The sequence below is a fragment of the Palaemon carinicauda genome, chromosome 6, assembly GCF_036898095.1.
Source record: "Palaemon carinicauda isolate YSFRI2023 chromosome 6, ASM3689809v2, whole genome shotgun sequence".
NCBI classification, from domain to species: Eukaryota; Metazoa; Arthropoda; class Malacostraca; order Decapoda; family Palaemonidae; genus Palaemon; species Palaemon carinicauda.
The window spans coordinates 133,370,414-133,394,463 of NC_090730.1; the positions used below are offsets into that span (position 1 = coordinate 133,370,414).

The window sequence follows — 24,050 nt, forward strand, 5'->3', positions numbered from 1 at the left end:
CACTTCTCGCATTTTCACTTTTAAGCTGCTTAACGTCAGATATTAATTGCGTCCTATCAGCAGCGATACTCAACCTTCACGCCCAACGCCTGAATAGCCAACATCATGTATTTAAGTGAAGGCTCATCAGCGGTACTCGTAGCGGGATTAGGAACTACCACTACAAGGGGAAGGAATAGGTTCAGTGACATGTGAATAGGAAAAATCTCTTGACGAGCGAGAAGAACTACGTCTAAATCCCTATCTCTTTCTAACCTTCGCGAATAGCGATTGAATTCAAGCCTCTCACGATCAGATAATAGAAGGCATTCATCACATCTATCATCCAGCTCGCAAACCTTACCTCAACATTTAACACGAGAGAATGAGGATCAATGGAGGCCTTTGGCAACCGGGTCTTACACCCATTCACACACACTCTAAACGTAACAGGGGGGGTGGCTATTTTGGATATTTGATAGAGAGATCAAAACAAGCAAGGGTCAAACTATCAATATCCAAACATAAATCAAGAGTATCCAATAGAAAAACCAATCAAGCGAGAGTCAAAAACCAAATTATTGTACTTCACCAAAGGGACAGCAATAATATCAGGAAAAAAGAGAGGAGAATCTCCAAAAATGTTACCGCTAGCGGCGACAGAGAAAATATGAAGGGACAGGGGAGGGTTCCGAGGTACCTCGTTAGGGTGCGCCGGTGGTACACATGGCTATCCAATCGGCGATTGGCGCGAGTTTTGAATTCTCTACCGTGATATCAGAGACGTAAGCTATATATATAACTACAGTAACAGGTAAGACTTATGTTTAAAACTGTGAATTAGAATTCAGCACATAATGCAAAAGTTATCTGTAGTAAACAAATACTAAGCAAAATATATATAATGAAAGCTTACCTAATTTGACAGATGTTCGCAGTGATGTTGCTAATCTTCCTAAAGACCCAACCTGAGCCATACCTGGTAAAGTATAAAACACGGCTTAAAAATTGAACATAAAAGGCACTGAAAAAAATGACAAATTCGTAGATAATTTGTATTTTTCCTAACTAAACAAACCTTAGCTATTTAATAGGGGTATTACTTTCGGCGTAGCTGAAATGACGAGCCATTAATTTTTAACGAGGGTTTACTACCCACACCGCTATTTAGCAGAGGTAGGGGAGGGTAGCTTGCTAACACCACCCTCCCCTCTCACACACCTGTGCTTGAGCTCACTTTGCTTGGAGGTAGGACTTCAAGGGGGATAGGGCTGGCAGGCAAGTTTGGTTAAATAGCTAAGGTTTGTATAGTTAGGAAAAATACAAATTATCTACGAATTTGTCATTTGTTCCGTAACTGGAATACAAACCACGCTATTTAATAGGGGTGACTCACCCATTAGGAAGGGTGGACGTCACAGCCAGCCTAGCTTTTGGCTTTGCCCGGGGACTCCTGCCGCCTACGCAAGCTGTGTGTGAGGGAATGAATACGTGTGACTCGTCCTATTAAGTTGTTCTGAAGTTCTTTAGATGGAAACTTGTAGAATAGGACTTTCCCAATACCACCTCGTAGGTTCTCGTCCGCCACCCACCACTGGAGGTCCGTCCGTTCCGCAGGACCCATGGGGACCAAAGTGTCCGGGGAATCGTGACCTTGATTCCACCGGGACTTGAGTCGCCACTGGAGAGATCTCATTCTGAGGCGACCGAAGGGAACGAGACGGGCCAGGGAGGAGAGGTGGCCGAGGAGACGGAGCCACGTTTGGGCTGGGAGTTCTTCTCGATTGAGGAAAGGCCTCGCGACCTTCCTCAGCCTTGCTATCCTGTCGTCTGATGGGAAGGCTTTGTGGAGATTGGTGTCTATGACCATGCCTTGATATACCAGTTTCTGAGAGGGCTGCAGAAAGGACTTCTCGAGATTTACCATGATCCCTAAAACCTGGCAAACTTCGAGGAGCTTGTCTCGGTGGCGAAGAAGGGTTGCCTCCGAGTCCGCTAGGATCAGCCAGTCGTCCAGATAACGAAGGAGACGGATGCCGATCCTGTGAGCCCACGATGATATCAGGGTGAACACTCTGGTGAACACCTGAGGGGCTGTGGAGAGACCGAAACACAGCACCTTGAACTGGTAGATCTTGTTGTCTAGGCAAAATCTTAGGTACTTCCTTGAAGACGGATGGACTGGGATCTGGAAGTACGCGTCCTTCAGGTCCAGTGTACACATGAAGTCTTGTGGTCTCACTACAAGTCTGACCGTGTCTGCCGTCTCCATACTGAACGGAGTCTGTTTGACAAACCCGTTAAGGGTTGAGAGGTCGATGACTGGTCTCCAGCCTCCAGACGTCTTTCTTACAAGAAAGAGTCGACTGTAGAAGCCTAAGGACCCGTCTACAACCTCCTGGAGAGCGTCCTTCTTCAACATGGTCTGGACTTCTGCCCAAAGGGCTTGCCCTTTTGCCGATCCCATGGCAAGAGAGCTCAACGACACTGGATTCGCTGTCAGGGGAGGTAGAGAAGCTGTGAACGGGACGCGATAATCCTGAGCGATTACGGAAATCGTCCAGGTATCTGCCCCGAGTTGCTGTCACCTTACCGCGCAACTTTGTAGGCATCCCCCCACAGGTGGACATGCAGGGGGACTGCCAACCCTAGCGTTTATGGCCTCGGCCATTTCCTCTAGGGTTCTTGCCTCCCCTGGAGGACTTCTTGCTCCTTCTGCTCTTGGCAGGAAAGGGCTTAGACAGCTTTGGCTTTGCTGCTGTCGTCTTCTTTGTGTCCTTAGCCGAACGGGGCTGTTGGGCCGCTGGAGGTTTGTAGGGCCTCAATGTCAGGGCCCTATGGATGAGGGAATCCTGGTTGGACTTCCTCCACCTCTCAGTGGTAAGCTCCACGTCCTTAGGCTCAAACAAACTCTTACCGAGCACGGAAGAGTGTCTGAGCCTGCTAACATCCAAACTGGGAACCTTCTGGTGGAATCTCTCAGCCACTGCGTCCCGTCGTTTGAGAATCGTATTGGCCCACAAGCTTGAGACTTGGTGGGCCAGAAACTCGATGGTCCGCGTGCCTGAGAGCAAGAAAGTCTCCAGTGCCTTCCTAGTGCTTTCTTTGGAGAGGTCCTCAGACCGTACCAGGATGCCCAGAGACCCCAGCCAGATGTCAAGCCACGAAGTTGCCTGCATGGCACACTTAGCGACCATCTCCTAGCTTAGGATCTCAGTAGCTGAGTAGGACACGTGCCGGTTGGAGTCTCTCTCTAGAGGGACTCCCCGGTGAGTTCTTCCACGGAGTGGTGAATAGGAAGACCCAAACAAGACTCCTCAAGGATCTCAAAGTACCTCCTCTGATGGACTCGAGGAGGAGGGAGGAGCTAGTTACCGGTGCTGGATCTACTGGAGGAGGAAAGCTCAGAGAGCTGGCCCTCGACCTTGTCCTTGGCACTCTTCATCCCCTGAGACCAGGGAAAAGCTGCACTGGCCCTAGAGGGTTTCTGGGTGCCGTAGACACGGTCCAAGACCGTGTCCTTACCCTCATGAGGAGGAATCTCTGGGTCTGGAATTCCATTGAGGTTCCTCATGAGGGCCAGGACTTGCCAGAACGCATGTTCTGACTCTTGGTGCTCTCCTCCTGAAGGTCTGGCAGCAAAGTCTCCTGTCCCCAGTGGCTCTTCCTGGGGGGACACGTGGACATCCTCGGAAGGTCTAGCTGGCTCCTGTCTGATCCTTGATGACGACTTGGGGATCGTCTTAGAGTCCTTCGGTTCCCTCCTGGAAGGGATACAGGACTCGAGTAACGATAGGTGCAGGACGAGAAGACTTCTCAGGGAAAGGCGGAGTTTCCCCCATTGGTGCGATGGGGGAACGGTCCGGCTCGTCCGACTCTCCTGAGGATGGGTAATCCTCATCCGCGGGGGAAGGAGAGAAAGTCTGGGGGGGGGGAAGGAGCCCTGCACAAGGATCTGCGAGGAGACAGAATAGTCCTCGGAGGTGTTCCCACGGAAGGGACTCCTCTCTTCCTCTTCAGGGGGGAGGAAGCAACCACTGATTTGTGACTCACGTCAGAGAGGACGGGCTTCATAGCCTGCACAAGAGCTCTGACCAGGGTCCGAACCAGGGCTGCTGGCTGACAGTCGCGCTGTCGGACACTCCCTATGGAGGGAAGGGGATCGTTCGATCCCTTGGAGCAGTCGACAAATGAGGGTTCGCCTGAGAAGCTGAAACAAGAGTCCTTAGACCTGTCCGGGAACCGCCCATCCTCCGGCGAGCGCGCAGTTCTGTGCTTGCGGGGAGGGGAACGTGACGATGACCTATCCGCCTGGCGACGCTCGCGCTAGAGGTCGCGCGATGGGCCAGGTCCAGGATCGCGCGTCATAGGAATCTCGCGCTCGCGCGCATGCGTGAGAGGATGGTGGAGCGGGAGCGAGGGCGCGGTGGCGCGTAGGCGAGGCCACAGGCGCGTGAGGGCGATGGGGCGGGCGCGCAGGAGATGGAGCGGGCGCATAGGAGATGGCGAGAGCGTGTGGCGCGTAGGAGCTGGATCGTGAGGAGGCCGGATACAAGGGCGCGCAGCATCCTGATGCGGCACTGACGGGCGCGAGAGGGCAGTGGAGCATGGGCGCATATCCGGAAGAACCGGGTGAGGGCGCGAGTGCGAAGGTTCAGAATAGCGCGAGGGTGGGTTCGCGCGTTGGAGCGTAGGTGGGTGCTGATCCTAGAGAACAGGCATATTAACCTGTGGGCGCGCAGCGGATTGTGGGCGCGCATCAGGATGTGGGCGCGCTTGTGTGCGCTGCTGCAGTGGGCGAGCAGGCCGCGCAGTTGGATTAGGGAGCGAGGGTGTGCGCTGGAGGGTTGTATGAGGCGCCTTGAGAGGGACTGGAACCTGGCGCGCAACCGGAGTGTCGCGCGCGACTGGAACGTGTGCAGGATCGCGAGGTCTGGAAGGAGAGTCCAGGGGTGCCTTGAGCGCCCGTGCGCTAGCTTAGGGACCTCCTGGACTGCGCGCTGTGATGTAGAAGCACGCTGGCGCATTGGCGAGCACGTGTGCGCTGTAACTGGAACTGCGCGCGATGGGCGCGCTTCGCGCCTAGCTCCAGACGGGCACTGCGAGTCCAGAGGTACCTGTGAGCGCCTGTGTGCTAACGTAGGAGCCTCTTGGACTGTACGCGACGTGGCAGGAACCGGGGAACGCTGGGGCGCAGGTGGGCGCTGGATCAGGAACAGTAGCGCGCAGGCGAGCGCTGTGGCGCTAAGGCTGGAACAGCAGCAGCAGCAGCAGCAGCATGAGGGCGCGCAGGTTGAACCTGGCGCTTGAGGACAAGAGGCGCAGTTTTGCGCTCAAAGCCCTTAAGCCCCAAAGGGCCCGGTGCCTGCGCAGTGGCAGGATCAGGTGGCACGTAAAGCGAATCAGCATCCACAAAAGGAGACGGCAGGTCAGCAGGTCTGGAGGGAGACTGGTCACAGGGTCCCGAAGGACGACCATCATCCGAAGGGGATCACGAACGATCCCCGGAGAGTTCTAAGGTGGTAGCTGGCGCGAACGGCGAGTCGTCTCCTCCGCAGAGGACTGTGGTGACGACGAGCTGAAGAGGCGCCTCGTAACTCCCTTGTGAGGGGAAGGAAGGCCTCTACAGCGAAGGGGAGGACGAGCCTTCCGCCTTATACGCCCACGAGGGGCCGTGGGGTCAGCAGGCTGACAATCATAGGGCCTCCAAAGAGGAGTCTCTGTGAGTGAACTCCCCTGTGGGGGAGAATCACCGGCAGGAGAGACCGTAGGATTTAGATCCTCCCTCGAAAGGTGTTCAAAGGGGGAACCTAAGCCTTCAGCTACCTCAGCAACAGGAACGGGGGTTTGACTAGACCCACGAGATGCCTCCATCACAACAACGTCAACAACAGACAGAGGATCTATCCCTGCTGTCGTTGGCGATTGTTTGACAGCTGCACCAAGTTTGATCATGTCAAACAGGGCTTCCCTGGAGGGCGACCCCTGCAGCCCCAAGGAAGCCCAGAGCTGCAACAAATCATGATTATTCACAGGTATAATCAAAGTTTCATATCCACCTCCGGGGGAGGAGGGGCAGCCGCCTCGCTATGGGAGGCAACTACCTCTCCCGCACCCCGGGATCGGTCAACAGCAGTACAGTCTACGCTACCATTCGCCGGCCTCTCGGAAGAGACCGCTCGAGGGGGAGCTTCGGAGGAGGAAAGGGCTACGGAAGAAGAAGTCTTGGAATTTTCTCTCGTCAAAGAAGCCTCTGAAGGAGAAAGATCCCTTTTAGACTTTTTCTTCCGGCGCCGGGCAAACCTCTCCCACTGGGAGGTAGACCACTCCCTACATTCGATACATACATTACCGCTATCACACCTTTGGCCCCTACAGTGAGGACACAAGGTGTGGGGATCGGTGTCGACCGCCGACATAAAGGTCCCACAAGGGCGGCCGGGAAGACCAGGGCATGTACGCATAGTCAGTAGAGGCCAACTTCAAACACACTGGAAAAGAAAAAGCAAAAACAGATTAAATATCGCAGTCAAAGCGAGGGAGAGAGCAGACAGGTCTGTTCTCCGCCCGAGCCAAAAGTAAAGTGAAGCATTCACCAGTGTGTGTGTGAGAGGGGGGGGGTAGCTGGCCACCCCTCCCTAACCCCCGCTAACTAGCGACGGGGTAGTAAACCCTCGTTAAAATTCTTATGGCTCGTCATTCAGCTACGCCGAAGTAATTACCCCATGTAAATAGCGTGGTTTGTATTTCAGTTACGGAACAAACCTCGTTTCCCACTGGGGTCCCCCATAATTGTCTTTATATAAGTGTGTCCAAAAACTCATGAACAGGTGGGGTTTGCCCTAATAATCATGGTCAGAAATACACAAAACACAAGATAGAGAATAGGAAAAATATATGGTTCATGTATTAGGCTAGAAATTAAAGTATCATATATTTGCCGAAATATTTCATTATCTATTTGCGGTAAAAATAAGTGTCAATTTTCGAAGGAAAAAGGTGTTTCTCTATAGGAAACGGAGCCTCTGTATATCTGAGGCCAGTTCCTCCTGTGTGGATTAAAAATGGAACTTAAACTTTCCCACTTAACCTAACCTACAAGCCTTATCCTTACCTACTTACCTAACGGGCCTGCGACCCCCTTACAGTGCCATATACCAAGTAAGCTGTAATCATACATACAGGTGGCTGCTATCCTACAAATACCCCTAGGAAACAGTTGCTTTTCAATAGGAAAGTTTTCCCCATCCGTAACTAATAAAATCCCCATATGTGTTAAAATGATATTTTAATTATAAAATAAATTTTTGAATATACTTACCCGGTGAATATATAATAGCTGCTGCTCCAGCGGCTCGACAGAAAAACACACAAAAACTCGCGAGCGATCGCTATGAAGGTTGCGGGTGTGCCCACCAGCGCCAACTATCGGCCAGATACCGCACATGCATGTAAACAAGCCTCAATTCTTCTCGTCCCGCTGCGTCTCTATTGGGGAGGAAGGGAGGGCCTTTAATTTATATATTCACCGGGTAAGTACAGTATATTCAAAAATTTATTTTATAATTAAAATATCATTTTTAAATATTTAACTTAGCCGGTGAATATATAATAGCTGATTCACACCCAAGGTGGTGGGAAGAGACCAGAGTTAATTAAGTTTACAGCGTATATGCTTAGAGTTTTTGACAGTTATAATATAACAAAACCCAAATATATAGGTACCTGGTAAGGAAGTTGACTTAGACGATTACTCTGCCTTGTAAGTCTGTCTTCCTCACGAAGCCCAGCGATCCTCTTAGGATGCTGAAAGACTCCCAGGAGCTGAAGTATCAAGGGCTGCAACCCATACAAACAGGACCTCATCAAACCCCTGATCTGGGCGCTCTCAAGAAATGACTTTGACCACCCGCCAAATCAACCAGGATGCGAAAGGCTTCTTAGCCTTCCGTACAACCCAAAAAACAATATTAAAAACATTTCAAGAGACAGATTAAAAAGGATATTGGAATTAGGGAAGTGTAGTGGTAGAACCCTCACCCACTACTGCACTCGCTGCAACGAATGGACCCAGTGTGTAGCAGTCCTCGTAAAGAGTCTGGACATCTTTTAAGTAAAATGACGCGAACACTGACTTGCTTCTCCAAAAAGTCGCGTCCATGATACTTTGCAGAGATCTATTTTGCTTGAAGGCCACGGAGGTTGCTATAGCTCTAACTTCGTGCGTCTTAACCTTAAGCAAACATCGGTCTTTCTCATTCAAGTGAGAATGAGCTTCTTGTATTAAAAATCTGATAAAATATGACAAAGCATTCTTTGACATAGGCAATGATGGTTTCTTAACTGAGCACCATAATGCCTCAGATTTACCTCGTAATGATTTAGTACGAGCTAAATAGAACTTAAGAGCTCTAACAGGACATAATACTCTTTCCAGTTCGTTGCCTACGATCTCTGATAAGCAAGTAATATCAAAAGATTTAGGCCAAGGACGAGAAGGCAGTTCATTTTTGGCCAGGAAACCAAGTTGAAGTGAACAAGTGGCTTTTTCTGTAGAAAAGCCGATGTTCTTACTGAAGGCATGAAGTTCACTGACTCTTTTAGCCGAAGCCAAGCACACTAGGAAAAGTGTCTTGAGGGTGAGATCCTTCAGGGAGGCTGAATGTAATGGCTCAAACCTGTCTGACATAAGGAACCTTAGGACCACGTCTAAGTTCCATCCAGGAGTTGCCAAACGACGTTCCTTAGAGGTCTCGAAAGACTTAAGGAGATCTTTATTGTTGGAAAGATCTAAGCCTCTATGCCGAAAGACCGAAGCCAACATGCTCCTGTAGCCCTTGATCGTGGGAGCTGAAAGGGAGCGAACCTTTCTCAGATGTAAAAGAAAATCAGCGATTTGGGCTACAGAGGTACTGGATGAGGACACAGATGCTGACTTGCACCAGTCTCGAAAGACTTCCCACTTGGTATACTCTAATGGTAGAAGCTCTCCTCGCTCTTGCAATCGCACTGGCTGCCTCCTTCGAAAAGCCTCGAGCTCTTGAGAGTCTTTTGATAGTCTGAAGGCAGTCAGACGAAGAGCGGGGAGGTTTTGGTGTACATTCTTTACGTGGGGCTGACGTAACAGATCTACCCTTAGAGGAAGACTTCTTGGAAAGTCTACCAGCCATCGAAGTACCTCGGTGAACCACTCTCTCGCGGGCCAGAGGGGAGCAACCAACGTCAACCTTGTCCCTTCGTGAGAGGCGAACTTCTGCAGTACCTTGTTGACAATCTTGAATGGTGGGAATGCATATAAGTCCAGATGAGACCAATCTAGGAGAAATGCGTCTATGTGTATTGCTGCTGGGTCTGGGACTGGAGAGCAATAGATTGGAAGTCTCTTGGTCATCGAGGTGGCAAAGAGGTCTATGGTGGGTTGACCCCAAGTCGCCCAAAGACTCTTGCACACGTCCTTGTGGAGGGTCCATTCCGTAGGAATTACCTGACCCCTCCGACTGAGACAGTCTGCTAAGATGTTCAAGTCGCCCTGGATAAACCTCGTTAACAGGGAGATGCCTCGATCTCTTGACCAAATGAGCAGGTCCTTTGCGATCTCGTACAGCGTGAGGGAGTGGGTGCCTCCTTGCTTGGAGATGTACGCCAAGGCTGTGGTATTGTCGGAGTTGATCTCTACCACTTTGTTTCGAAGGAGACTCTCGAATTTCATCAAGGCCAAGTGGACTGCCAAAAGCTCCTTGCCGTTGATGTGCATGCTCCTCTGACTTGAGGTCCACAGACCTGAGCATTCTCGACCGTCCAGGGTCGCACCCCAACCCAAATCCGACGCGTCTGAGAATAGTACGTGGTTTGGGTTCTGAACTGCTAGGGAAAGTCCCTCTCTCAGACTGATATTGTCGTTCCACATTTCAGGCATACCTTTACTGGTTCGGAGACCGGGATTGAGACCGTCTCTAACGTCTTGTCCTTGTTCCAGTGAAAGGCTAGATGGAACTGGAGAGGTCGAAGGTGTAGTCTTCCTAGCGAGACAAACTGCTCCAGGGATGATAGAGTTCCTACTAGACTCATCCAATTCCTGACTGAGCACCGTTCTCTCTTCAACATTAGTTGGACTTTGAGCAGGGCTTGATCTATTCGGGTGGCAGACGGAAAAGCCCGAAAAACTGGACTGCGAATCTCCATCCCTAAATACAGTATAGTTTGGGATGGAATCAGCTGGGACTTTTCTAGGTTGACCAAAAGTCCCAATTCCTTGGTCAGATCCAATGTCCAATGAAGATCCTGCAGACAGCGATGACTGGACGAAGCTCTGAGAAGCCAGTCGTCCAAGTACAGGGAGGCTCGGATTCCCGATAAATGGAGGAATTTTGCTACATTCCTCATAAGCCTCGTAAACACGAGAGGAGCAGGACTTAGGCCAAAGCACAGGGCCCGAAACTGGTATACCACATTCTTGAAAACAAACCTCAGAAACGGTTGGGAATCTGGGTGTATAGGGATGTGGAAGTACGCGTCTCGTAGGTCGAGAGAGACCATCCAGTCTCCCTTTCTGACCGCTGCTAAGACTGATTTCGTGGTCTCCATAGTGAACTTTGTTTTCGTAACAAAGACGTTGAGCGCACTGACGTCTAGCACCGGTCTCCAACCTCCTGTCTTCTTCGGGACTAGGAAGAGACGGTTGTAAAACCCCGGTGATTGAAGGTCCGAGACTTTCACCACCGCTCCCTTCTCTAGCAACAGAGACACTTCTAGGTCTAGGGCTTGTCTCTTTGACTCCTCTCGGTACCTGGGAGAGAGGTCGATGGGGGATGTCGCTAGAGGAGGTTTGCATACAAATGGAATTTTGTACCCCTCTCTGAGCAACCGAACAGACTGTTGGTCTGCGCCCCTCTTCTCCCAGGCCTGCCAGAAGCTCTTCAATCTGGCTCCTACTGCTGTCTGAGGCTGTGGGCAGTCAGACTCTGCCACGTGAGGACTTGGCTCCTCTCTTCTTTCCTCTCTTTCCCTCGGCACGAGTACTTCCCCTGCTGGGAGCTCTGCCACGAAAGGGCGGGATAAATCTGGATGCCGGAGTGTCGATCCTGGGTCTAGCAGCAAAGGATGTAGAAGGAGTCCCCTTGCGAGCAGAGGACGCCATCAAGTCATGGGTGTCCTTCTGCACAAGCGAAGAAGCTATGTCCTTAACCAATTGTTGCGGAAACAAAAACTTTGATAAGGGAGCAAAGAGCAGTTCTGATCTCTGACAGGGAGTAACTCCTGCCGAAAGAAAAGAGCAAAGGGACTCTCGCTTCTTTAAGACTCCCGACGTAAAAGAGGAGGCGAGCTCATTGGAACCATCGCGGATGGCTTTATCCATACATGACATTATCAGTAAGGAGACATCTCTATCAGCCGATGAGATTTTCCTACTTAAAGCTCCCAAAGACCAGTCAAGGAAGTTGAAAACTTCAAAGGCCCTGTATACGCCTTTCAGCAGATGGTCAAGGTCCGAGGAGGACCAACTAATCTTCGAGCGTCTCATGGCTAGGCGGCGGGGAGAGTCTACGAGGCTTGAGAAGTCACCCTGGGCAGAGGCAGGGACTCCCAAGCCGAGAACTTCTCCCGTGGCATACCAGACGCTCGATCTAGACGAGAGCTTTGACGGAGGGAAGGCAAAGGCCGTCTTCCCCAAACTCCTCCTGGTATCCAACCAGTCGCCTAAAAGCCGTAAAGCTCTCTTGGAAGAGCGAGAGAGCACTAGCTTAGTAAAGGCTGGCATGTTAGCAGGTAAGCCTAGAGCAAACTCAGACGGTGGCGAACGAGGAGCAACAGTGACAAAGTGATCGGGAAAAAGCTCCTTGAAAATTAACATGACTTTCTTAAAGTCCATTGAGGGAGGAACCGTTCTAGGTTCGTATACATCCGAAGGATGATCATCATGATGAGGGTCAGCAACGTCCTCATCTGAAGGATCCTCATCCGACAACTGCTGAGTAACAAGCAAAGGGGTTGGCAATGCTTGACACGCAGAGTCCACACGCACTGGTGCATTAGTAGCAGTCCAGGACGCTACGTCATGTAACTGCTTCACAGCCTGACTGTCAACAACAACAGGAGCGGGAGGACGCTTGACGTCAACTCGAGACTGTTTTGACTGCCTAGTCTGAGCAGTCAAAACAACTCTAGACTGCGGGGGTTGACGCTCAGCGTCAAAACAAGTCAACTCCGCTGGTTGGCGACGTCCTGAACGTCAACAAGAGCATTAGGAAGTGGCTGAACGTCCATATACGGCTGAAAGTCAACACGTGACTGCATCGAGTGAGGCTCTACAAAGCGTGACTGACGTGACTTAGCAACGCCAACGTCAACAGGACGAGCAAAGGCTCGTTTTGGCGGCTGAAGGCCAGGATCTCGATGAGTTAAGCGGCGAGGATCATCGTGAACCTTTTCAGCAGAATAGTCTTCCATAAGGGAGGCGAGCTTGATCTGCATGTCTTGCAGCACAACCCATTTAGGATCAACGGGAATGGGTGCGGTAAAAGACGGGGTTAACGTCTGAGACTGCGCAACCTTGCCTACACCAAGACTCTCTGAGCCTGTGTAACGTTGCTGCTTAGGCGGCGAGCAGTCTTCCGATGACTGCAAAGGGTCAGAGCTGTCCCAATGGCTACAACCAGGACGCTGGACCTGTCCTGAAGGGACCGACTTTCGCTTAAGGGGCCTAGAAACCTTGCTCCACGGTTTCTTATGCGAAAAGCCTTCGGATGACGAGGAGAAAATGGTCTCTCTCGTCTTATGGTAGGGGCGATCTTGATGAGACACGCCTGTTACCATAGAGGGAACGTCTGTTCGCTGATCAAGGCCTCTCGAACCCATAAGTCGTACAACATTACTTCTCCCCTGGGCTTGGGAGCTTGCAAGAGGTCTAGGACTAGGCGAACGACAGGCACGAACAGACGAACCCTCAGTCGCAACACTGAAAACACTTTGCGCACTAATCACTTTCCCACGATTTTCCGCTGTGGCACTCTGACACTTTAGCTCTTTAACGTCAGCCATGAGTTGATTACGATCTGTAGCTAACGACTCAACTCTTTCACCCAAGGCATGAATGGCACGTAACATGTCTCGCATCGATGGTTCCTGAGTGCCAGTAGGGGGTTCAGGCACAACCACTACAGGGGAAGGATTAGGTTCAGGGGCATGTGGAGAGGAAAAATCTACTGATCTAGAGGAACTCCTCCTTACCCTATCTCTCTCAAGCTTACGAGAATACTTGTCGTATTCGAGCCAATCGAATTCCGAAAGGCCCACGCATTCCTCACACCGATCTCCTAATTGACAGGTTTTACCCCGACAATTAGAACACACAGTATGTGGGTCGAGAGAGGCCTTTGGAAGACGCCTATTGCAATCCCTAGCATTACACTTACGAAATCTAGGGGCTTGTGAAGCGTCAGCCATTTTGAATTAGTCAAAGAAAGTCCAAAAAACAATCCAAGTCATCAACAATTAAATCTGTCCAACAAAGAGTTCAAGAGTTTAAGTTGAGGAAAAACACCTGCACTGCGAAAGCTCAAACCAAAATGAAGTACTTCACCAAATATGTTGAGAAAACTCCAGGTTATACAGCGAGTATTGATACGTCTTGTCGTTAAGGCCGACAGAGAAGAATTGAGGCTTGTTTACATGCATGTGCGGTATCTGGCCGATAGTTGGCGCTGGTGGGCACACCCGCAACCTTCATAGCGATCGCTCGCGAGTTTTTGTGTGTTTTTCTGTCGAGCCGCTGGAGCAGCAGCTATTATATATTCACCGGCTAAGTTAAATATTTAAAATTAACACGTTTTGTGTTGATTTTGCACACCCAAAGTCCCAGGTTCCCACTTGTCCATAATGGTAGAATGGCTTACTTGCAGTGGAAATAAATGTTAAATTCGTTGAAAGTACGTCATTTACTGTAGCAAATAAAATTTTTTGGAGCCTTTGTATATCAGCGGCCAGTTCCTCACGTGTTCATTGAAAATGGTCATCAACTAACCTAAACTTTCCCCCCTAACCTAACCTACAAGCCATGTCCTTACCTACTTACCTATAGCGGGGCTATCAGAGCCTTTGTAGTTTGTTGGGACAGGCCTGGTACCGCCAGAAATTAGAGTAAAAAATGTCCGAAATCGGCTCTTTCTCAAGGGAATGATTACAGAATGAAATAATATTTAATTCGCTAGTTTTGTAAATGCTTGTCCAAACAAACTACATAGTACTAGGACAGGGTCGCGATCACCAGAAAATAGAGTAAAAATCATCCCCTATCAAATTTTTCACGGGATGTTTAACAGAATGAAACAATGAATTAACTAAATTTGTAAATGCTTGTCCCAACATTCTACATACAAGGACCACTCAGCGCGTAAATGTCAGAAATGTGCGAGAAAAATGGACCGCCTTCATAAGTCTCTCTCCTACACAAAAAAAAAAAGCTATGGGCAGCACTCTAAATTATATCTTAACCACATTGTAATAATGAAAAAGTTACTCAGGATTACCTCAATATGTTATTTTCATTAGTAAAATAAATTTTTGAATATACTTACCCGATAATCATGTAGCTGTCAACTCTGTTGCCGACAGAAATCTACGGTCGGGATACGCCAGCGATCGCTATACAGGTGGGGGTGAACACCACAGCGCCATCTGTGGTCAGGTACTCTAGTACTTCTTGTCAACACCACCTCAATTTTTTCCTCGGTCCACTGGTTCTCTATGGGGAGGAAGGGTGGGTCAATTAAATCATGATTATCGGGTAAGTATATTCAAAAATTTATTTTACTAATGAAAATAACATTTTTCAATATTAATCTTACCCGATAATCATGTAGCTGATTCACACCCAGGGTGGTGGGTGGAGACCAGCATACATGTTAACAAAGAAGCTAAGTATCCCGTATTTTATTTCATTAGTTATTCAAAAATAACATAAAATAAATAAGTACCTGGTAAGGAAGACGACTTGAACCATTACTCTGCCTTTATTAAGTACATCTTTCTTACTGAGCGTAGCGGTCCTCTTAGGATGCTGAACGACTCTTAGGTGCTGAAGTATAAAGGGCTGCAACCCATACTAAAGGACCTCATCACAACCTTTAACCTCGGCGCTTCTCAAGAAAGAATTGACCACCCGCCAAATCAACAAGGATGTGGAAGGCTTCTTAGCCGACCGTACAACCCATAAAAAGTATTCAAGAGAAAGGTTAAAAAGGTTATGGGATTATGGGAATGTAGTGGCTGAGCCCCCGCCTACTACTGCATTCGTTGCTACGAATGGTCCCAGGGTGTAGCAGTTCTCGTAAAGAGACTGGACATCTTTGAGATAGAATGATGCGAACACTGACTTGCTTCTCCAATAGGTTGCATCCATAACACTCTGCAGAGAACGGTTCTGTTTGAGGGCCACTGAAGTAGCCACAGCTCTCACTTCATGTGTCCTTACCTTCAGCAAAGCAAGGTCTTCTTCCTTCAGATGAGAATGTGCTTCCCTAATCAGGAGCCTGAATAGGTAAGAAACTGAGTTCTTAGACCTTGGAAGAGAAGGCTTCTTGATAGCACACCATAAGGCTTCTGATTGTCCTCGTAAAGGTTATGACCTTTTTAGATAGTACCTAAGAGCTCTAACTGGGCAAAGTACTCTCTCCAGTTCGTCCCCCACCAAGTTGGACAGGCTTGGGATCTCGAACGACTTAGGCCAAGGACGTGAAGGAAGCTCGTTTTAGCAAAAAACCGAGCTGCAAGGAACATGTAGCCGTTTCAGATGTGAAAACTATGTTCCTGCTGAAGGCGTGGATCTCACTTACTCTTTTAGCTGTTGTCAAGCACACGAGGAAAAGAGTTTTTAATGTGAGGTCCTTAAAAGAGGCTGATTGGAGAGGTTCAAATCTTGATGACATAAGGAACCTTAGGACCACGTCTAGATTCCAGCCTGGAGTGGACAACCGACGTTCCTTTGAGGTCTTAAAAGACCTAAGGAGGTCCTGTAGATCTTTGTTGGTGGAAAGATCCAAGCCTCTGTGGCGGAAAACCGCTGCCAACATACTTCTGTAACCCTTAATCGTAGGAGCTGAAAGGGATCTTACGTTCCTTAGATGTAACAGGAAGTCAGCAATCTGGGTTACAGTGGTACTGGATGAGGAAACTGCATTGGCCTTGTACCAGCTTCGGAAGACTTCCCCTTTAGACTGATAGACTCTGAGAGTGGATGTCCTCCTTGCTCTGGCAATCGCTCTGGCTGCCTCCTTCGAAAAGCCCCTAGCTCTTGAGAGTCTTTCGAAAGTCTGAAGGCAGTCAGACGAAGAGCGTGGAGGTTTGGATGTACCTTCTTTACGTGAGGTAGACGTAGAAGGTCCACTCCTAGAGGAAGAGTCCTGGGAATGTCGACCAGCCATTGCAGTACCTCTATGAACCATTCTCTCGCGGGCCAGAGCGGAGCCAACCAACGTCAGCCGTGTCCCTTTGTGAGAGGCAAACTTCTGAAGTACCCTGTTGACAATCTTGAACGGCGGGAATGCATACAGGTCGAGATGGGACCAATCCAGCAGAAAAGCATCCACGTGAACTGCTGCTGGGTCTGGAATCGGAGAACAATACAACGGGAGCCTCTAGGTTATCGAGGTAGCGAACAGATCTATGGTTGGCTGACCCCACAGGGCCCAAAGTCTGCTGCAAACATTCTTGTGAAGGGTCCACTCTGTGGGGATGACCTGACCCTTCCGGCTAAGGCGATCTGCCATGACATTCATATCGCCCTGAATGAACCTCGTTACCAGCGTGAGCTTTCGATCTTTTAACCAGATGAGGAGGTCCCTTGCGATCTAGAACAACTTCCACGAATGAGTCCCTCCCTGCTTGGAGATGTAAGCCAAGGCTGTGGTGTTGTCAGAGTCCACCTCCACCACCTTGTTAAGCTGGAGGGACTTGAAGTTTATCAAGGCCAGATGAACCGCCAACAGCTCCTTGCAATAGATGTGAAGTGTCCTTAGCTCCTGATTCCATGTTCCCGAGCATTCCTGTCCGTCCAAAGTCGCACCCCAGCCCGTGTCTGATGCGTCAGAGAAGAGACGGCGGTCGGGTCTCTGAACAGCCAAAGGTAGACTTCCTTGAGAAGAAAGCTGTTCTTTCACCACGTGAGAGTAGACCTCCTCTCTTCGGAAACAGGAACTGAGATCGTCTCTAGCGTCATGTCCTTTATCCAGTGAGCCGCTAGATGATACTGAAGGGGGGGAGGTGGGGTCTCCCTAACTCGATGAACAGGGCCAGCGATGAAAGTGTCCCTGTTAGACTCATCCACTACCTGACTGAGCATCGGTTCCTTCTCAGCATGCTCTGGATGCAATCTAGGGCTTAGTATATCTTTGGGGTCGACGGAAAAGCCCGAAAAGCTCGACTCTGAAGATCCATACCCAGGTAGACAATGGTCTGGGATGGGACGAGCTGGGACTCCTCAAAATTGACCAGGACGCCCAGTTCCTTGGTCAGATCCATAGTCCATCTGAGAATCTCCAGACAGCGACGACTTGTGGGAGCTCTTAAAAGCTAGTCGTCTGACGGAGCCGGACACAAGATCATGGTACTGCTGCACAGTCTGTGAACTGTCAACCATGGGGAAGCGAGGAAGTACAGTGACAACCCGAAGCTGTCTAGACTGTCTGGGTCGTACAGACAACTCCTTATCGGGTTGCTGAGGTTGCCGCACTGCGTCACAACAAGACACTTCTGCTGGTTGTTGAACGTCTTCCCAGTGACACACTGACTCCGTAAACAAAAAATCCTCTAACAAGGACTAAGCTTGGACTGCATGTCTTGCAACACAGCTCAAGGTCTATGGGAGCAGGTGTGGTAACAGACGGGGTTAGCGACTGAAGTGGAACCATTACCCTCCCTGGAAGCATGCTATGCTTAAATAAAAGTCCATAGGAGGCTAAGCAGCTAAAGGCTCCTCTCCAAATGACAGAGTCCTCAAGGGAAAATCAGAAGGAGGGAGAATAGCACTTTCTCATCTACAGGAACCATATCCGAGAAAAGCTAAGTTCTCTCAGTGAGGGTTTCACTGGTGCAAAAGCAGCAGACTAGAAGGCAACGTTATGAAACTGCTTGACAGTCTAGTGAGTTGGCAACAACCAAAGATGTGTGACTGAGAAGCATGCGGTAAGGTATGCAGAGCATGCTGTATGTAGAGCATGCTGTAAGGTAAGCAGAGCATGTTGCATGGCGTGCGGCTTATGCTGCATGGGATGAGGCTCATGCTGCATGGGATGAGGCTCATGCTGCATGGTATGAGACTCATGCTGCATGGGATGAGGCTCAAGCTGCAAGGGATGAGGCTTATGCCGCATGCGTTGAGGAGGATGCCGCATAGTATGAGGCTCCTGCCTCATGGGTTGAGGCGGTTGCCGCATAGCATGAGGCTCCTGCCTCATGGTTTGAGGAGGATGCTGCATAGCATGAGGCTCCTCATAAGCATGAGGCTGCCTCATGGGTAGAGGAGGATGTCGCATAGCATGAGGCTCCTGCCTCATGGGTTGAGGAGGATGCCGCATAGCATGAGGCTCCTGCCTCATGGTTTGAGGAGGATGCCGCATAGCATGAGGCTCCTGTGAGGTTCCTGCCTCAAGAGTTGCGTCTGCCTCAAGGGTTGAGGAGGTAGCTGCGCAGAGAGAGGCTCATGCTGTGAAGAATGCGGTTGCTGCATGCGTTGAGGCGGCTGCCTCATAGCATGAGGTTCCTCAAGAGTTGAGGCTCTTGCCTCAAGAGTTGAGGTTCTTGCCTCAAGAGTGGAGGTGGCTGCCGCAAGAGTTGAGGTTGCTGCCTCAAGGATGGTGGAGGTTGCCGCAACGCAAGAGGTTGCTGCATGGCGCTGGTATCTGGCAACTCCCAATGCGGCAGCTCACGCGTGGAGGTAGGTTGAGGAACCTCAACATCATACGTCTGGCAGGGTGGACTGCGCAGAGGTGGAGTTGAGGTTGCTGCCTCGAGGATGGTGGAGGTTGTCGCACCGCAAGAGGTAGCTGCCTCGAGGATGGAGGAGGTAGTTGCAACGCATGAGGCTCCTACCTCAAGGGTAGAGGAGGTTGCTGCAAAGCATAAGGCTCCTGCCTCAAGTGTTGAGGAGGTTGCCGCGTGGCAAGAGGCTCCTGCCTCAAGGAAAGTGGAGGTTGCTGCACAGAGCTGGTATCTGGCAACTCCCAATGCGGCAGCTCACGCATGGAGGTAGCTTGAGGAACCTCAACATCATACGTCTGGCAGGCTGGACTGCGTAGAGGTGGAGGAGCGCTCGCAGGAGGAGGTGTGTTAACCTTCTCTGCCTGAAACTCCTGCATCAACACCGCAAGCTGAGACTGCATTGTCAGCAGCATAGACCACTAGAGTTTAAGAAAGACAACAACAAACGGAGCTACTGTCCGTGGAAACTGAGGGTCTAAAACAGCTGGTGCGGCAACAGACGGAGTTACTGTCTGTTGCGATACCACCTTGCCTCTCTGGGAGGTGTGCAGTTGTCGTACTGCAGCAAGTCCGAACTGACCCAGTGCTAATGGCACCACCTAGGAGTTGGACTTGCGCGGAAGGGACCGACTTGCACTTAAAAGCTGCAAGATTTGGTCCATGGTTTCTGCGAGAAACCTCTTCCGCAGACGAGGAATAAATGGGCTCTCTCGTCTTTGTGTGGGTGGGGTGATCACGTCGGCTACGTGAGTTGGTTACACCCGAAACCACGGAGGGAAACGTCTGTTCGTCGATCAAGGCCTGCTGAACCCATAAGTCCTTCGACATTACTTCTCCCCTGGGCTTGGGAGCTTGTAAGAGGTCCCAGACTAGGCGAACAACTGGCACGAACAGACGAACCCTCGAACGCAACACTGTAACACTTTGCGCTTATCACTTTATCACTTTTGATTTTCTGTTTGCACTTATTTCACTGAACTCGAAACTTTAAGTGGTTTGTACCTGAAACACGCAATTCTATCCTTCATTAAAAGTTAGTAATTGCGAAAACAGTATTACAATGTAACAGAAAAACATAATGAAAGATAAATAATTCAGTGGCTGGAAAAGAGACTAAACACTAGATCAAATAAACTACGTTTAAAATCTCTCACCGCATAAAGTCTGAGAACAAGAATAAAACTCTAGAAACGTTTACCTTCTTCCCCTAAAGAGACTAGGGAGAAGAGCAAAAACGATAACAACGTTACCCGCTTGAACGAAACGTTTATCCTCCTCTCTCTCCCTCCGTCTCTATCTCTCTCTCTCTCTCTCTCTTGACTTAGCACCTGAGAGAAGAGCCCAATTATATATATCGTTAAAACTTATTATTGTTAAAGGAAAAAAACTGAAAGGTTTCCCAAATAAAAAGTTCCTTTATAGGATTAAAACCATTTAAGCTAAGAAAGAACGAACAAAACGCTAGAATCGGTTTACTCTTACTGCAACGTGACACCGTGATAGACTCTCTCTCTATCGTAACGATAGAGCGCAAGTTGAACGTTCTGAACGTCAACAACTGCAGAGACAAAACAAAACGTTAGTTCAACTTTGAAAACAGTACAAGACTATCAAAGAAATTCTTTCAAAAACATTAAAATAGCATAATATGTTAACTGGTAAAAACGAAACGACGGGCTCAATGTTAATTAACTTCGGTTCCAAGAAAAGACCGCCTACTATTAGGAAAGGTCGAATATAAACAAATATAAAAATTAATTTTAATAAGTTTATAATAAAAGGAAGTTAATCAAAGAGGCCTATAAAAGGCGGAGAGATATAAAATAAATCTATAACTTTGTTAAGCAAAATTAAGAGAGTCTATACTCTCTTCGACACCAACACTTCCGTCTAAGGGAAGGGTCGGCCATTTAAAAGTGAAAGAGAGTTCATACTCTCTTCGTACCAAAATTAAATCAAAAATTAAATCAAATTAATTCCAAAAACTTGCTAAGCTAATGATATAGCTTCCTGAATAGCGAAGGCTAAACTCTAGAGCAAATACATCACCAAATCGTGAGCAATAACTCCAGAATCAACAGCGTATCCATGTAGGTCTAGCCGGAGGCACGACAGAGGAAAAATTGAGGTGGTGTTGACAAGAAGTACTAGAGTACCTGACCACAGATGGCGCTATGGTGTTCACCCCCACCTGTATAGCGATCGCTGGCGTATCCCGACCGTAGATTTCTGTCGGCAACAGAGTTGACAGCTACATGATTATCGGGTAAGATTAATATTGAAAAATTCGTAGTTGCTGGAGAGCCCTTCTCGAAATAAAAAATGAAAACATTCTAGTGTAACTCGAGTAAAGTCTCGTAAGTCTAAAAACTTTATTGTCTTCAAGGCATCAAGCTGATCTATATGAGTAATAAACTCAACAACATCGCTCAAAGAGAAACTATACGGAACACGTCTGTCCATTATGGCAGTTAGCGTTGGAAAGGGTCGACCTCGTTCAGGTCAATCTCGGGTCGGCGAGGGATTAAAAATTTCTAAATCACGCAGCCAACAAAAGTAGGCCTACAAGCGCACGGAAACAAAGATTTAGTACGGGTGGTTTGTTTGACACTGGCTTTATCTACCGAAACATCTTAACTAGATGTTGGCTAACCTAACCTTTGGTTGGATATATAACAAATTCGTGTTCGGCATAATTTCAGGCCATGTCCCAATGAACTACAATCTTAACAACGGGTTAAGAATGTAGATTGTTGGGAATAGCGAAAACATAAGTCCGAACATCTAATAAATGTACATGCTTGCGCCACCAGCTGATAGGCGAACGGAGCGCCGCCCAACGGGTGTTATTATAGTCAGGCAGGAAGCAATGCTTGGGGGAAATTTAACGATCGAGTAACTTGGCCGTGGCTTCAGAGAACAATGTATTATAACAACCTTTCCCCTACCTAACAATGCATGATAATTATCGTAGCAGTATCAAATGCCACTATAAAGGACGTGTCCCAACTAACTACAAACTTAACAGTGTGGTAAGAATATATATTGATGGGACGTTAAATTGTAAAACCGAACAATTCTTAGCCTGGGACGACACTGGCTCTATATATCGGGAAAGTTTTGAAACTAAGCAGAAGCTACCCGTGACTTCGTTCGGACCGGACTGAACTTAGAAATTATTGCCGTGGTAAATGTAAATTATGATATTATTCAAAATGATAAAATAACTCCATATTATGGTATATAGGATCATAGTAAAGAACATCTTCCCCATAAGGAAAAATGATTTGGCTAGTAATAAGAAAGATATTGCCTGTCCCAACAAACTTCATTTTACCCAATGATTACAGGTAACTTAGAATACAGCAGTGGAAGGAGGTTCACAGGGGGGGGGTCAGCCATCAAACCACCCCCCTCCCCTTTAGGTAAGTAGCTAAGGACACGGTTTGAAGGTTAGGTTAGGGGGGAAAGTTTAGGTTAGTTTATTTCAAAATTTAATCCAAATGAGAGGAACTGGCCGCTGATATACAAAGGCTCCATCATTTCCGATAAAAATGTACATCAAAGTAATTGGAAACTTACTAAAACCCTTGATAAATTGTATTTAGATGTCAGAACTCCTATGGTCCTACAGAAAAACAAAAACTTCAAGTTACCGGTAAGCCTATAAAGTACAATAAAAGAAAGCTTAACAGAAAAGCATCAGATATGTGAATACTGGAAATACAGTTGGTTAGAACTTACTACATATGAGTTGATAGTATATTCTGCTAAGAAATAAATATGACACAAACGAACTGACGGGTGTGTGTACCAGACCAGGTTCCAAGAACTCTATTTTGCTCTCTCCAGATCAGCTCAGATTAAGGTTGAGGCTTCTCCTTTGCAACGGCGCCTCTGTGTCTTTTAGTTTTGTGTATTCCTTATTTTCACTAGTTTTTTTTTTCTGTTTTCATCCACATTTATTGTAGGACGCTTTTCTTATTTTCAATATGTTCTTCACAAAAAAGGAATTTTTCAACTGTTTTTACACTTTCTTCTTCGTATGGTTGTTGGAGCTCAATTACTTTTATTCTTATATCACTAAACTGTGGACAATATAACATGAAGTGGTTAGCATTTTCTTATACATCACATAATACACAGTTTATATTTCCACCTAAGTGTCTGTCTTTTTTTATATATTCAAACCCAATGTGTTTGTCCTGGCTCTGAATGATAAAATTAAAGAAAATGTGTTGTCATATACTTCCTCCTCCTTGATTTCACTTTTCCAGTTTTTATACAGAATTAGACTCTCCTCGCACTCCATTTCACTCTTCCATTTGCTTGTGTCACATTCTCTTGTTCTCTTCTTTATGTCCTCTTTCGTACATCTCTTGACTTCTCTCATCGCCATCCCACATTCTTCAGCATACTTCTTCACATGCATCCACCACTTCCTCTCTTTTTCTTCCATATCATTGACTATTACTGTTAGTATGTCCTTCTCTCCCTTATAAATGTTATTAAGGTACCTCAACTTTCCATCCATTACCATTGTTTTCATAGCAGCTGCTCCTACATCCCCTCTCAAGGCTACAATTGCTGTATTTTTACACCCCCCAATATCCTTCTATACACTCCATTCTCAATTCTCTGCAACTTTTCTATTTCATTTTCAGTTAACTACATTTGTTCTATATAATATAGAAGGTAGTGCTACACTTGTCCAGTATGTTTTCCCTATCAGTATTTTATTGCAACTTTTTTTTCTATGATTGAATATGTATGATTAGCTACCATTTGAACCTTAACTATCATTTCACTTTTGTGTGTTTTGAACATATTCCTACTGTCATCTACCTTGCTCTCTCCACAACACCATGATTGTTGTGGGCACACTACTAGAAGAAGTGTATTAAGTGCAAAGCTCTGCAATATGCAGAAAATTCATTATCATTAGTTACCTCCTACACAGACAGCAAAGCTCACATACCTTTACTTCTAACTTCAAGGGCCTTTCTAATATGCTGGGCCACATCTTTAGTTGGTGTTTCTGAATTCCCCATTTCTATGTTATGGTTTCTAAATTTTCTGAACTCATTACAGCTAAACAT

General features: G+C 47.8%; 1 protein-coding gene across 1 annotated transcript in view; it reads right to left on the reverse strand.

The window, feature by feature from the left end:
* The window catches only part of LOC137642650 (uncharacterized), a 128,133-nt gene extending 105,331 nt beyond the window's left edge, over positions 1-22,802 (reverse strand). The window contains exons 1-2 of the mRNA XM_068375416.1: positions 22,696-22,802; positions 896-958 (exon numbers count right to left, since the gene is read on the reverse strand). Coding sequence (XP_068231517.1) covers positions 896-956 — 61 coding nt within the window. The 5' untranslated portion in view covers positions 957-958; positions 22,696-22,802. The remainder of the gene's footprint in view (positions 1-895; positions 959-22,695) is intronic.
* Between the last annotated feature and the right edge of the window lie 1,248 nt (positions 22,803-24,050).